Consider the following 16316-nt stretch of genomic DNA (forward strand, 5'->3'; position numbering starts at 1 on the left):
AAGGAAAAATTCATAGAGCAGTGACTTTGGGGTTGGTTTAAAGATCTGTAGGAATGGAAAAGACAAAAAAAAAAAAATGTATGGGGTGTTTTCAAAGTATACATTAAGCCAGTTTGGCTGAAGTATACAATACATTGAGTTTAGTCATGAGAGAGAAGCTTAGAAAGATAAGGAAAGTAGAGAGTCATAAACACAAAGTGAAAGAATTTTAATTTTAACAAGTAGCAATCACCTGAAGATTTTTGATCAGAATAATATGACCAAATCTATATTTAAGCAAGATTAATCTGGTTGTAGTATGAAGGATGAAATAAAGATAGGGAAAGTTCTCAGAAAGAGAACTTCAAATTGACTATATACTTCTGACTAGAAATGGGCAAAGGAACCACACAAATTCATACACTATAATCTGAGGAACCAATTTATTCTGGATTTATCATCTAGCTATTGACTTTGAAATTTATATATATATATATATATATATATATATATATATATATATAGTGTAATCTAACCTAACAAACATTTATTAAGTGGCTACTTAAGGCAGCATAACATAATGGATAAAGAATTGGCCTTAGGGCCAGAAAGATATTTAAGTCCAACCTCTGATATGTACTGGCTTCATATAGGCTTGAACCTGGGCAAGTCATCTCATTTCACAGTGCCTTACACAACTAAGAAGACTGAAAGAATCATTTCGTCTTCAGCAAAGACAGGGAATTTTAGGAGTTTAGAGATGCCCATGATATAGACACTTGTCTATGTATAAAAGTCATGAGAAACTTTTTGACCATAAAAAAACAGAAGGAAGGAAGCTGCATTCCGTTGAATCAAGGTAGTGTTCTTGCTGAATATATTTTACTAATATCTTTCAATTACTATGATTAAGTAAATCTCTCTTTTAAAAAAAAATCAGTTTATTCTACAACTATTTCTTTAAAAAAAAATTGTTCCAAAATTAAAACTAAATTGCTAGGGGACTGGCCAGAGTCAGGCCATTCTACAACTTTACCAGTCACCATCTTGCATTTGCACACTGCACATCTTCCAAAACAATGACAAATTTGTTTAGTGAGCAAATATCTGCCTATTTTCAGAGAATTCCCGAAGAGTTCTTCTCTGACCCTCCTCCATACAATATGTATGTATTTATCAAGGAATCTTACATAATCTTAACAAAAGAATGATATTGTTGGGAAATAAAAGGCTAAAGTTTATATTCTGTTCTACAAAATTAAATCTTTTTTTTTTTTTAGAAATCAATAAATGAAAGCTCAATCAAAAAGTAGTTATTAAGTTCTAGTTATAAGCCAGGCACTTTGCTGTGTGGTCCCCTGGCAAACAAAGACAAACTTGAGATAATACTTGACTATCTTTTATTTACTGTACCTTTAATTCAACAAAGTGATTTTAAAAGTCTAATGTGAAAAAAAAAAGTTTGTGAAAGCCTGCTCCTTCTTATATTTTTAATCAAAGACATCCTTGATATACATTTAGATAATTTTCATAAATATTTTTAAAGATAAGGAAAAAATGGGTTAGTTGTTACTGATGTTCTATCCTCCTTTAAGGCTAATAATATAATATGAATATTTATTTCAGTTCTTTTGAATACATATTTGACTAAATTTCAAATAAAAGAAATACACATAAATCTAAGCCTATTCAGCAAGAAAAATACAGACTTTATTATCTGACCAAAAGAGTTCTCAGTAAAGAGAACTTTGGAATGAAAATTATATTTTCAGTAAGGATAATAATATAACACATTAGTCAACATTTAATGAAGTAGATGATGGAAAATAACAATACCTGTGAAACATCAAGGAAGGCTAGCTGATAAGGTATTTGCTCTGAAATCAAGTGGACTTTATATACTGTTACTTCTCCCCTTGTTGCATTATTTTCTGGTTTCACCCAAGACACATTTACTGAATATGGAGATAGAGGGAATACTGAAGGTGGTGGCATGAAAACAGGAGCTGAAGACAGATAAAACATTGAATAATGTGCTTTGTTTTTATTGTTTTGTATCATGATTGCAAGTTTTCTAACTATTTGTATATTAGTTCTGTTTCCTAAAATTATTTCAAATCAAGCCCCTCCTTTAAAAAAATACAACATTCAATTCAAAATGCATTTTCTTATTGTTTTATGGCATATAAAAATAAAGTTATTTCCTATGTAAAGAATTTTAAAACCTTATCATTAGGGAAATATTAAAAATAAATCAGTAAAAGATAATACCAAATACCTCCAAGATGATAGGAAACCACTGAGAATGAATTAATGAAAAATTCATACTTTTAAGAAGATCTCATTGAAATAAAGCCTGACTCATACCACATATCTCTGACCAAAAGAAAAGGCTTCATTGCACAAACATATTAAATGCAATCTTTTTCTCTGTAACAAGAAGACATGAAATTAGTCTCCATCATTGTTAATCGCGTGGGTTTCCTGTTTTAGGTATCTGAAGCAAAGTCACATTCACTTAAGTGGAAAAGCCTCAAAGAGCTAGTAATAAAATAAAGACAAGTCATAAAAAAAATTATTTGGCAAAAAAAATATTACATCTAGACAAACCAGTTTTCCATCTGAAAAATTATTACTCAAAAACAAGTAAACTTGAAGGATCCTACTGCCCACAGTGACTTTAAGAAGTTTTAAATAATTTTTTGTTGGAATGTTCACATATATGCACACACATATATTCTTCTGCTACCTTTGGTATCCTGATATGGATTTCAAAATGTGCTAACCAAAGGTGTATTACTAAAGGACCTCATCTCACTTCCATTAGCCAGTGACCCATAATATTATGAGGGTCCAGTATTGCATTTTCACCTATTACTTTTCATTCCTGACCTTGATTTTCCCCTTCCAGAATTCCATGCCTCATCACTTGTGATAGCATGGTACCATTATTTGTCCAAGATGGCTAATAGTCATTAAGAGATCCTCAAGCACAATGAACATTCTGTTCATGAATATTCCCATGTATGGCAACATAAAAATGACTTTTTCTCAAAGGGCCTTATTCCAAATATAAATCAGGATCTAGATTTCTTTGGATAAAGAGCATCACAGGAGGAGAGTTGTGTATGAATATAAGTGAAAATTTTTCATGTAAGGAAAGTTGTTTTTTTTTTAATTTTGCTAAGTACATAAAAGGAAGAATCTTTTACCCAAGCTACTAGTCTTGAGAAACTGATTCAAAACAATTTTAATTGGTTTTCTTTTCTGTGAGCTTTAGTTGTGACATCCAGGGTTGGAAGTGGAAGGACCAATCAATTGACAAGCATTTATTAAGGATTTATCATGTGTTCAGCACTGTGCCAAGCATTAGAGATACAAACATAAAGAGGAAATATCCCCTACTTTTAAAGACTGAAGTTTATAATGAATATACATGTGTGTATGTGTGTACGTAGACATATACATACAAATACAGATATGTTCTATCTATCTATATATATATATATACACATACATGTGTATACATATATATGTTACTCTTTTATTCTCAAAGAGGACTAATAACATTACAATGGTGATATCTTGAAATGTGTATGAATTGAAGTGAGGTAGAGAGACACAAAATAATTTTTTCATAAATGTACATACATACATATGTATATGAGATACATAGAATGTAGGTACAAAATAATCTTAGGAGGGAGGTATTGAAAGTTTGGGGAAATGGAAAAGACTTCCTAGAGAAGTCTTAAAGGTAGCCAATAATTTTAAGAGATAAAGGTAAGAAAGAAGAGAATTGGAGGAATAGAGAATAGTAAATGCAAAGCCACTAAAATAGGACCCACTGCATCGTGTATCAAGAAGAAGGTCACTATGACTGTCTGTAAAGTACATGAAGGCCAAATGGTGTGTAAGAAGAATGGTAAGTTCAAAAAGGGCTGTGTCATGAAGGACTTTAGGTGGCAAAGAGCAGTTTGGTAAAAGTAATAAGGAGGCAATGGAATTACTTGATTGGAAGAAGGAGAAAAGAGGTGATGTGATATGGTCAAACTGCACTTCAGAAAAACAATTTTGGCAATTACATGGAGATGAATTACAGTGAGGAAAGGTTTAAGGTGAGAGGGTAGTTCTACAATTTGGAAAATATTGCAATAATCCATTCAAACAATGATAATGGTCTAAACAAATGAAGTGAATCAAGAGAAGAGTGTTTCTGTGAGAAAAGATGGGGACATCAAAATCACAAAATTTGCCATTGTCTGACTGGCTATGTGAGATGAGTAAAAGAGAGGCTACAGCTTAACAGAGAAGCAGGTAGGTTCTGGGAGAAAGGTGAGTTTTGTTTGGGACATGATAAATTTGACATATTTAAAACACATTGAATTCAAAATGTTCAGTAAGCAGTTATGAAAAGGCTACAAGCCAAAGTCAAAGTGGAGGGAGTATTGGCATGTGGGTTTTTTTTGTTTGCAGATGTTTGGGTGCTCAATGAAGCTTCCTAAGTTGATATGCAACAAAGTATGGATTAATTCTCTGATGCTTGTACTAATTTTGGCCTAGGCCCTTTTCTTTTTTCTTTCACTATAGAGTCTCATCATTTGAGTTCAAATTTGCCCTCAAACACTTACTAATTGTGTGTCTCTGGGCAAGTCACTTCACCCTGTTTGCTTTGGTTTCCTTGTATAAAATGAACTGAAGAAGGAAGTAGAAAGCCACTCTAGTATCTTTGCCAAGAAAACCCCAAATGGAATCACAAACTGTTGGAAATGATGAAATGTCTGTTCAGCAGCAGGAATATACAGACGATTCCTAGATGTAAGCATCCTAACCTAGTCTTTCTTCTGAGCTCTAGTAAGTGCTTCATCAGCAACTGCATACTGGAAATTTTGAGCTCAGCATCTCAAAGGTACATCAAACTCAAGGTGCCCCATAAAGAACTCATCAACTTTATTCAAAAACTAATCACACTTTTGAATTTTTCTAATTAAGAAAATTACCTCAAGGATACCTCAGTCCTCTCATCTTACGGCAGAAACTCAGTATGAGTGATTTAATCCTACAACAAGATGTTAACTCAGTGGAATTGATAAGACAATGGCTATCTAGTTTAGCATGTGAGTTCTCTACTTCAATATGCTTGATTTAATCTTACAACAAATAATGGTTTCCTAGTGATATAATGATTAGTTTATACTTGCTATACTATAATAATGTAATTGTAATAGAGTATATAAACTGGGACAAACTCAGCCAAACACAGACTTCAAGATAGAGACCATCCTGGTGGCTCTCCTGCTTCCTGAACTTTGAGAGAGAAGAGAAAGCTAGCCCAGCCTCAGGGAAGGAGACAGACTATGAAGGAGATAATAAAGATTTCGGACTTCATCCCTGACTATCCTTGTGGTGTTTACTCTGCTAAAAGGAAGGCTGGTCCCAAGACCTCCAGAAAACTAACTAGAACCTTACACTCCCATTCTCCCAAGTTCTTAACTTCAGTGTCATCCCCAACCCCTCACTCTAATTCATCCCACATCAGTTGCCAAAGTTTTATGCCTATAACATCTCCCACAAATTTCCAATTCTTTCCATTACCACTGACACCACTCTTGTTCAAACCCTCATTATCTCTTACTATCCTTATTGCAGTAACTGCCTGTTAGAGTAGAGATTTGGACCTGGAGGCAGAGAGACAAGTTCAAATCCAGCTTCAGATACTTATTAGCTGACCCTGTGCAAGTCAATTAGCTTCTGTCTGCCTCAGTTTCCTCATATGTAAAATGGGGATAATAAGAATAGCATCTAATTCCTAAGGTTGTTTGTGAAGAACAAAGGAAATAACATTTGTAAAGTGCTTTGCAATATGAAAGCAATAGGGATAGTAGTAGTAATGATGACAATGTCTCTCCCTACATAATACATCATCCACATAGCTGTCAAGGTTATTTTCGTAAATGTTTCCTCTTCTCTCCTTGTCCCACTCCCCTTCTCCTCTGTCCCCCTGTTCACCTCCTTCTCTCTTACACACACACACACACACACACACCCCACACTTAATTCCAGTCATTTCTTGTCTAGAAACATTTATAAACTTCTCTCGAATGGGGTCCCAAACAGGCCTGACTTCCCAGTCTTATGCATTATTCTTTTCCACAAACTATATAATCTAGACTAGATTATATCTAGATTATAATCTAAATGTGGTTTATTTATTATTCTGCTCACACAACACTCTTCCTATATCCATGCCTTTGTATTAGCTGTCATCCAAGCAAGAAATGTTGGTCCCTCATTAGTTCTGCCCCTTTAAATATCTGGTTTTTATCAGTTCTCAAAAAACTTAAATGCTACTTTCTACATGAGTTCTTTTCTGATTCCACTCTCAGTTAATAAGGCCTTCCTCCCAAATTACCTTATAGTGTACACATGTATATTTTCACATGGATGCACACACACACACACATACACACTGTTTTGGGTAGTTATTTTTCTTATTCAAATGTAAGCTCCTTGAGGGGATATACTGTTTTACTTAGTACATAGAACATAGTCCTAGCACAAAGTAAAGAGTTAATATATACTTGTTGATTGACTGATGTCAGAGTCTCTCATTTAGCTATGTTGATCCTCAGACAAGAGACATACAATTTTATCACAAAATGTATGTTCGAAAAATCTTTACAGAGTGTTAGGACCTGATGAGGTTTGTGCTTTTCTTGGCTTAACCTTCAAAACCCCAAATGACCTCCATATCATGATAGAGTTTTGAATAGAATTTGCTGGAGGGAATCATTCATGATTCCTTTTTTCTCTTGGTGAAACAAACATGTGGTTTCTCTTTTCTCCCCTCTCATTTCAACGTATCTGGTATTTTATTACCCAAGGTATGGTTAAAATATAATTACCCTGAATACATAAATATCCATCTATCTTATATGACAAAAAAGAATTAATAGATAAGGAAACATCTTATATCAAAGAGTAGAAGAAGATGGGGGAAGTAAATAGTATTGTGCAGTAGAAATAACACTAAGTTTAGAGACAAGAATGGAAAGAAAGAAGGCAGGAAGGAAGGGAGGGAAGAAAAGTAGGAAGGGAAGAAGAGATAGAGTAAGAAGGAGAGAGGAAGGCAAGGGAGGAAGGAAGGAATAACAGAGGGATAGCAGAGAGATAGCAGAAGGACAGCAGAAGGAAAGCAGGGGGCGGAGAGGAAAGGAAGAAAGCAAAAAGGGAAGGAAAGGAATAATTAACCATTACCTGACTCTGCAGTTGTTCCAATTATCCAGTCTGAAGACACACTACCAGCCATATTCACAGCTACAATATTAAATTCATACTTAGTGAATGGCTCCAAATCAGTAATAATTGTAGTTGTTTGGGGAGGTGTTAAGGCATTTTCATTGGCTGATGCTGTAACTGGTTGAGGATTTAACCATCCACTATTCTGAAAAACCCTAGTTTCTGTCATACTTGGTTCATCATTAAATTGTAATCTTCGCATGTAAAGTTCATATCTGATAATTATTCCTAGAAATTAAAATATACAAATCAATAAATCTTATCAAACAATTTGATATTTTATAGTTCACTAAACAATAACGTGATCACATATACACACATATATATACACCAGTAACAACAACAACCATCTTTTGATGCTAAAGAGAACTAAAACCTACCTGAGAAGCTGTGGAATAATATCCTAAAACCAACTGTTTAAGCAAATTAAGGAGATGAGACCCTGGCATAAGGCCCCATGTAGAGGTGACAGAAATAAACTTTTAGGGGTCTAAGAAATGGGTAGAGAGGAAGAAGACAGACAAATCATCCAGGGCAAATATCATTTTACTTGGTCTGTGGCCACTGGAAAAATACCACTAACTATTCTTATAAAGTACATATGAAATTCCATTGTTTCTGTGCTGCTGAAAAATTGCAAATGTTGTAGGTGTCCTCTAAATTTTGGTTCTATGGGCAAAGTCCTTACTCTGCATAACATGGTCAAATACAAAAGTAGCCACAGAAATTGCAACTTATAGCTGGTAAAATCCGTCCCAGGGGAAAGCTAACAATTCTATTATTAAACAAGAAGAACTAATTCTGTTCTGAGATTTGACAACTATTCCTCTAATTTGAGATTATAATTCTCTTTGGTTGGCTATTTCTTATAATTTTGGCTGATATGCATAAAGATGACAATATTTTAGCTATTTTCTGCTTGTTATCAGCAAATAAGTCATAGATTGTAACAAAGAAAAACTAATACCTCATAAGGTCTTGCCATGAAAAAGTACGTAATGTTACATTACTAAAAATCTTAATATGCAAGTCTGGCCTATATAACCAAGGGCTCAATATAATCAACACTAAAATTAACTTAATGGAGTCACCTACCCTATATGCATATTTTTTATTATTTTTACATCTTTTTCTTGCTTAAAGGAGAAAATTTACTGCATGTGGGTGACCTAACTTGTGACACAGTCAAATATAATGCATTTCACGAGTGAGTTTCAAATTATAAACATCATTCCTGTTGTGGCAGATGTCATTAGGAGCAAAGATAATACTAGCCTTTTAACGGGCAATTTAATTGAATGGAATTTTTGATTAGATTAAAAGAAACGTACTTGCTCCACTGACCAGGACAACTAATATCTTTCATCTTTTGAAATTGCTTCTCAATGACTATTCCACACTTGAGAACCTAACCACAGCTTTGCAATATATAATTCCAAATTTCTAGATTCCCATTCATATTCTACATGGTATACAATCCTCAATGGCTATGACACCCTGGAATTCCTACCATTTGGCTCTTCTGGTGGATGCCATTCTACAAAGAGTTCTGTGGAGCTGATTGTCTGTACTGTAGGAGGGTCCATTCTTTGGGGCGGTGCCTGAGCAGTAGTTATGATCAGAGGTAAGCTATGTAAACATCCACCACTTGTACAGGCCTGAACAGAGAAACGGTACTTTGTGAATGGAACTAAATTCCAAATGGTGACTATAGTGTCAAGACCTTCATATGAGTCACAAGACTGAAAGCCATCTAAAGGAATGCATGATAAAATGTATTTTTCTATAGGGCCAGAATCATTTAAGGGAGCAGTCCAGTACAATGTTGCAGAATATGGGCTAATGGGAATGATATGATTGAGGTTCAGATTTCCTTCCGGGATCCCAGATTTTGTTCTGTAAGTCACAGTTGCACTCCTTGCTGAACCATGCACATTGGTAGTCAAGATGTGATAGGAATAAGACGTGTAAGGTAACAGAGTAGTATCAGTGAAGTTCTGAACTCCTAAAATAAAGAAAAAGAAGAACATGATTAAAGGTCAGTAAATAGTCAAGAGGTCATGCCAAATTGCCTTTCTGATATATAATTCCAAGACAGTCATTAAGTCAACAAGGATTTATTATTTCTACATGCTAGGCACCTTAAGTATTGGAGACATCAAGACAGGCAAAAAGTACTTATATAGTTCTGTTTACTTCTAAGTATCATACCTGCCTACAATGTTGAAATGTCTACTCAATTTAATATTTCTTAAATATTAGTTATTTTCACCCTATAATGAAGTGGGGGAGAGGGAGGGGAGGGTAAATACAATTAAATAGTAAGAAAAGTATAAAGAAGGTTATCTGATCTACATTGACAACAAAGTAGCTCATTTAAAACAAGCCTCTATTTCTAGAAATTTAAGTAAATATTTGAAACATACTGGAGAGAAAAAGTGCCAAGAATCTGCACAACCAGAATTATTGCAGTGCTCCAAGAAAACTGTGCCAAAAAAAAAAAAAAAGGAAACTTTTGAAACTTATATTTGTGGCTAGAGAGAAGGGGAAATTTCTTAAAATTTTTACATTCAATTTGTCACATGTTTCACCAATTACATATATCCCACTATCATTCAATTGTAAATGCAAAGAGATGGGTATGGTCCCTGCTTAGCATATTATGTGAACATTTCTCAATTCAATTCAGCATAAATCTATTAAGTTTTTGCTACATGTGATTTATTATTCTTATTGTTTTTCATTAAGGCAAAAATTACAGACTTAAAACTATAATTTATATGAAGAGTTTCATGATCCAGATGAGATTCTTTTGAATGTATGTATTCACATCTTTATTACTTTCTAGATGTGTCTGCTATCATCTAATCATAGTCATAGTCTCTTTTTTTCCCTCTCATTCTCTCTATCCCCCTCCCTCTAAGCTCTATAAACTATGATCTCTGAATAGATTCTAAGAAGCTATATTATCAGGAAAATCTTAATGCTAATCCTACCATTATTATTATTGGCTATTTATTTTGTTGGAACTGGTTAATTACCAAGTTGTTGAAATATCAATGACATCTTATCATGCTAGGATAAAATACAAACCACTCTAGAATTTAAAGGCTTCCCCAGATAAAACCAGCCTACTTTTTCTGGTTGCTTAAACATTAAGTTCCCTTAAACATTCTATGCTCCAGTCCAACTAGCCTAAATCGTTCTCCATAACTAGTATACATCTCTCTAAATCCATACTTTTGCAGACTATCTTTCATAATGGATTTGCTTATTCTTTCTTCAACTTGCAGCTCTTTTCAAGACCTATCTTAAGTGCTGCCTCGTTCATGACAACTCAGTTGTTAGTATTCACCCCAAGACTTAATAGTTATTTTGTACTGTGGATATATTTTTACTTATCTGTGAAGATAATGAATCCTTCTAGTAAAATATTCTTGAGATCAGGCTTTTGTATTTCTTCTGCCTAGCAGAGTGCCAGGTATGTAGCAGGAATTTAACAAACACATTGATTGTCTGATCAATTAAATGGGCTGAAGGAGAGAACATCACAGGATCCTTAGCACATGTCAAAATTTACAGTAAAACAGAGGCCTGGTTTTAAAGGAATAAACTGATTTGCTGATTTTGGAACCATTGAGGTTCTCTTATTGACTGTGTTTTGTTCATGGATCATTTTTTTTCCTGTTGTTTAGCAAATATTCTCAGCTTCCAAAACAGTCTCCCCAATTAAGAATTAAGTAGGCAACTAGTTGCATTGATGGTACTAGTACATCTCAGAAGTGGAGAAGAATGTGTAAAATATTTCTATATTAGCTATGGCTAGACAATAACTACTGTCAGTCTCCCTCTTTCTTTTTTTTTTAATTTGGTATTTATACAAAGATTGGAACCTATATATGTATATCTTATGGGCTGACATTACATCCAGCAAAAGATTATAATAAGGAAAAAAAGACAGAGAATCTGAATTTCACAGTATCAAAATTTAAAGCCTACAGTAAGAGCCAAAAACACATGCAAATGTTTAATTGACTTCATAGCCCAAAATACAGAATTCTGAGGTGAGGAAGAAAATACCCAATGTTTACTATGAGTCTCAGTACTCTTAAGAATAATTTAGGATATGTGATTATCAGGAATACTTTTTGTTAGACAAGAAATCAAAAATATTTTATATTTGGATTGTTTAAGTCATACAACACATGATCAGGAAATGTTTCAAAAACTCTTTAATTCAATTTCTTTATATTCAACAAGCATTTATTCAGCATCTCCTATGTTCTAGCTTAAGAAAGAATATCTCTAGGGGAAATAGCTTCATGAAAACCATGAACTGATGATGTGAATTTGCAAGTGACACCAAATAAAGGGTCACAAAAAGAAAAGAAGAGTGATAGTGATTGATTAGATTTTGCTTAGAAGATTTGAGACAGCTATTTGTCAACTTGACATAAAATAGAAGTTCTCTGTCTTCCTAAAGCATGTAACAAAGATATGATGGAGAACCCCCAAAGAACTCTCAAAACTTACAATTGCTAAACATCTGTATTGATCCATGTGGTAATACTACCAGAGAAATAACATTGAGAATAGAATCAGAACATATGGGTTCAAATTTTGCTTCAGATGCTTACTAATTATATGATAATGGGTAAATTACTTTATACCTCTGAACCTCAGTCTTTTTAAGGGTAAAATGAGAGGATTGGACTAGACAGATGAATCATAGGTTTCTATCTAGCAAGGACCTGGGAAGAAATCTATTACAAACTTTTTCTCTTTACATATGAGGAAATTGGGGCTTAGCAAAATTAGGTAAATAGCCAAGCACCAGGGATAGATTGTGAACCCAGATCTTCTTAATCACAAATCTATTGCTCTATCCATGCTGCCACACTAGCTCCACCAGAACTTACCTGTAAGATCCTTCCTAGTTCTACATCTCTAAATCTGCAATCTGCCATAAAGAATCTAGAAAGCACTGCCAAAGTTTTACAAAGTCCTAGCTTCCCCTCAATCCCAGAAAAAAATGGAGACATAAAAGATTCAAGTAGAATGCTTTCTTCATTACTATTGATTAAGTTTGGAATATTCAGAAGAGAAAATTAGATCCAAGAACTGAACATTTAGCTAATAACTTAGTGCCTAAAACAGGAACTAGATTTGTGATCTAGCTTCAAGAAGAAGAAAGATCAACTATTGGCAAGGGATGGAGTGACCTGCTAACAAAGTCTCATAAATATACATATTCAGAGAACTGCAATAATATAACTGAGTGAATGATCATCTCAAAGCTTACATCTCCTTTTACACTTCAAAACGGCAATAAATCCAACTAATAAAGTAAAATAATAGGATCCACAAAAAAAGAAAAAAAAGAAAGAAATATCCTCAAGAAAAAAAAGCCACATAAAAAATATAGAAGGAATATTGAATCAATGGATAAACAAAAAGAGATCTAATGCTCTGAAGAAATATTATGGAGCCAACAAATAATATTAAATAAATTCAATTAGGGCTAGATTAAATAGAATACAATAATTATATATACCTCAAAGTGTTTAAGAATCTTAATTAAAGGAAATGATAAGGGAAAAAATGATAGCTTAAAAAAAAAGAAACTAAAAGACAAAAATTGAAGTTTAAATGAGAGAGTAAAATTTTTAATTAAGCAAAGTACATTCTGCAAAGGGAAATAGCATAATTGGAATACATAAATTCAGAGATGTAAAAAAAAGAAATATTAGAACTAAATAAAAATGTACTGAAAACTTGAGGTTTCTTAAAATCAAAGCAATTGACCTTGAAATATACACAGCATGACAACCTAAGAATAACTCATGTCCCAGAAAATATGACATAAAAGTCAGTTTTTCAGGAAATTATGCAAGAAAACTGCCTAGAATTGTTTGAATTAGAGAACAAAGGACAGATGAATATAGTACAACTGGAACCATCAGAAAGGAGCACTAAATTTAACTTTCTCCAAAAGGAATTTCATGGTCAAAAAGAAAGTTTTATAATATGACAAGAGGATATGACTAATTTACAACAGAATTCCACTTTAAATCGGGACTACTGATTGACAAATTAAATGAAATGCTCAATTATGACATCAAAATTGCAAGGAAAATGACATTTGTCTAAATATAACATCTTGCAAACCTAAACATATTCTATAGGGGGAAAGAGATTTTCAACAGAATCACTGAGTTCCAATTATTCTTTTTGAGATAAATGAGACAAGAAGAGTTTTTGAAATATAAATCCTGAAATAAAAAGAAATATAACAAATGCAAAAGTTCATATGCTTCAAGAATAATAAGACTCCTAACAAAGAACCATTTTTAATGTTAATTAATAAAACAAAGAACCATTATCTGTGGATTTGGGTGATGGGGGGGGGGGGGAAGGAAGTATCCTAGAGAAGAAAGATAGTATTTAAAAAGTAAACTGACATGGTCAAGAAAAGGGTAGAAAAAAAAGAAGTTTCACTGTTAAGAATATCAGTGATGAATTCTTTCTTTTTTTTTTTTTATTTAATAGCCTTTTATTTACAGGATATATACATGGGTAACTTTACAGCATTAACAATTGCCAAACCTTTTGTTCCAATTTTTCACCTCTTACCTCCCCCCACCCCCTCCCCTAGATGGCAGGATGACCATTAGATGTTAAATATATTAAAATATAAATTAGATACACAATAAGTATACCTGACCGAAACGTTATTTTGCTGTAGAAAAAGAATCAGACTCTGAAATATTGTACAATTAGCTTGTGAAGGAAATCAAAAATGCAGGTGTGCATAAATATAGGGATTGGGAATTCATTGTAATGGTTTTTAGTCATCTCCCAGAGTTCTTTTCTGGGCATAGCTAGTTCAGTTCATTACTGCTCCATTAGAAATGATTTGGTTGATCTCGTTGCTGAGGATGGCCTGATCCATCAGAACTGGTCATCATATAGTATTGTTGTTGAAGTATATAATGATCTCCTGGTCCTGCTCATTTCACTCAGCATCAGTTCATGTAAGTCTCTCCAGGCCTTTCTGAAGTTATCCTGTTGGTCATTTCTTACAGAACAGTAATATTCCATAATTTTCATATACCACAATTTATTCAGCCATTCTCCAACTGATGGACATCCATTCAGTTTCCAGTTTTTAGCCACTACAAAAAGGGCTGCCACAAACATTCGTGCACATACAGGTCCCTTTCCCTTCTTTATAATCTCTTTGGGATATAATCCCAGTAGTAACACTGCTGGATCAAAGGGTATGCACAGTTTGATAACTTTTTGAGCATAGTTCCAAACTACTCTCCAAAATGGTTGGATTCGTTCACAACTCCACCAACAATGCAAGTGATGAATTCTTTCAATAAAAATAAGAAATAAATAACTAGATTCAGTTACAAGGAATAAATAGGAAAGATACAATATTCTGGATCATAGATAAAAAGGAAAGAAGAATCCTAGATTCAGATTGATTCAAACAAGACAAATTGTGGATACCTAGTGATGATTTTTTAAAAATAAGATAGAATAGAATTTGATAAGAAAATGAACTTTGAAAATAATATCCTTGAATGTTAATAGATGAAATTGACCCTTAAAATGGAAGAATAAAATAGAAAATAAAGTTACCAAAAAAATCACATTTAGCATTAAGGGAGAGGACTAGATTAAAACTTCTTATACTTCACTTAAGTAAAAAGTGATAACATGATTTAAAAAGATTATACTAAAGAAATAGCATTGAAATATAAAAAAACAAGGAAACTACCTTATTTGAGGCATCAAAGATCATGGATCTGGTTAGGAGGGGTGTGTGGACTTAGCTCTAGGATTTCGTTGGTATTGAGTTTCTAGTGACTCTGACTCACTCACTCCGCCAAATTTATTCTCAGCTTTATAGAATTGTCAGAGAACACTGCAAGTATATTTGATCAGGATCTCACAGCCATGTATAAGAGAAAGGATACTGATCTGAACCAAATTGACACTAAAATGACCAGGCTGCTTTCTTATAACAACAAAACAATATCAATATGAGATGTATGTAGTGAGTAGTAAAACATTTAAATACTTTAAAGAGATTTTTTTTTTTAAGCAAGAGATTCTAAGCTTACAAAGGTGACAAGCAATAACACTATCATTTGAACTCAGATCCTTTGACTCCAAATCCATTTTTTTTTAATGCACCATCCTGGTCTAAAAAGAAAAATAACAAAGATAGGATTTCTGTGCTTTTATTTTTTTTTAATCTCTAGGCTAATTCCTTTGCTTATGGTTCTATTTTTGCTTGGCACAGAAGCTTACAAAAAACCTTAGAAATTTAAATAAAGCATGCACACACAGCAATAAGACAACAATAGGTAACTTCAGCATGTCCTTTAAATTCATGACAAAAGGTGTAGCTAGGTGGTGCAGTGGATAATAGAGCACCAGCCCTGAAGTCAGGAGATTTGAGTTGATATCTGGCCTCAAACCCTTTAATATATTCTAGCTGTGTGACCCTGGGCAAGTCACTTAACCCTAATTGCCTCAGCAAAAAATAAATAAATACATGACAAAATCAGCAGAAAGGTAAATAAGAAGGAAATATAGATTTGAATGAAATACTAGTTTATATAGATCTTTCATAATTACTAAAGGGGGATATTAAGGACTAGACTTATTTAAGAGCAACAAAAAGAACTTTTACAAAAACTGATAATGTGTAAAAAAAGAATAAATTCAGAAAGGTAAAAATGTACCTGTCTTTTATAAGTCATAACAGAATGATCGTTTTGATCAGTAACAAAATATGAGCAAAAGATAGGTATTTATTATCAATTTAGGAAAATATATGATGATATACAGATTAGGTCAAAAAATCAAATTATCTAAATTTAATATTAAAGCAGATAGCAATAAATTGTTGTTGTTCATTAATTTTTAGTCTGTCCAACTCTTTATGGCCTCATAAGATTTTTCCTTCTTTTTGCAAAGTTACTAGATTGGTTTACCATATACTTTATTTTTTTTTAATA

General features: G+C 33.2%; 1 protein-coding gene across 1 annotated transcript in view; it reads right to left on the minus strand.

Annotated features, from left to right (window-relative positions):
- LOC100915424 (usherin-like) overlaps positions 1–16316 on the minus strand; it is a 254245-nt gene that overhangs the window by 20982 nt on the left and 216947 nt on the right. The window contains exons 16-18 of the mRNA XM_031968582.1: positions 8789–9283; positions 7237–7506; positions 1816–1985 (exon numbers count right to left, since the gene is read on the minus strand). Coding sequence (XP_031824442.1) covers positions 1816–1985; positions 7237–7506; positions 8789–9283 — 935 coding nt within the window. The remainder of the gene's footprint in view (positions 1–1815; positions 1986–7236; positions 7507–8788; positions 9284–16316) is intronic.

This window comes from Sarcophilus harrisii, chromosome 4 (assembly GCF_902635505.1).
Source record: "Sarcophilus harrisii chromosome 4, mSarHar1.11, whole genome shotgun sequence".
Taxonomy (NCBI): domain Eukaryota; kingdom Metazoa; phylum Chordata; class Mammalia; order Dasyuromorphia; family Dasyuridae; genus Sarcophilus; species Sarcophilus harrisii.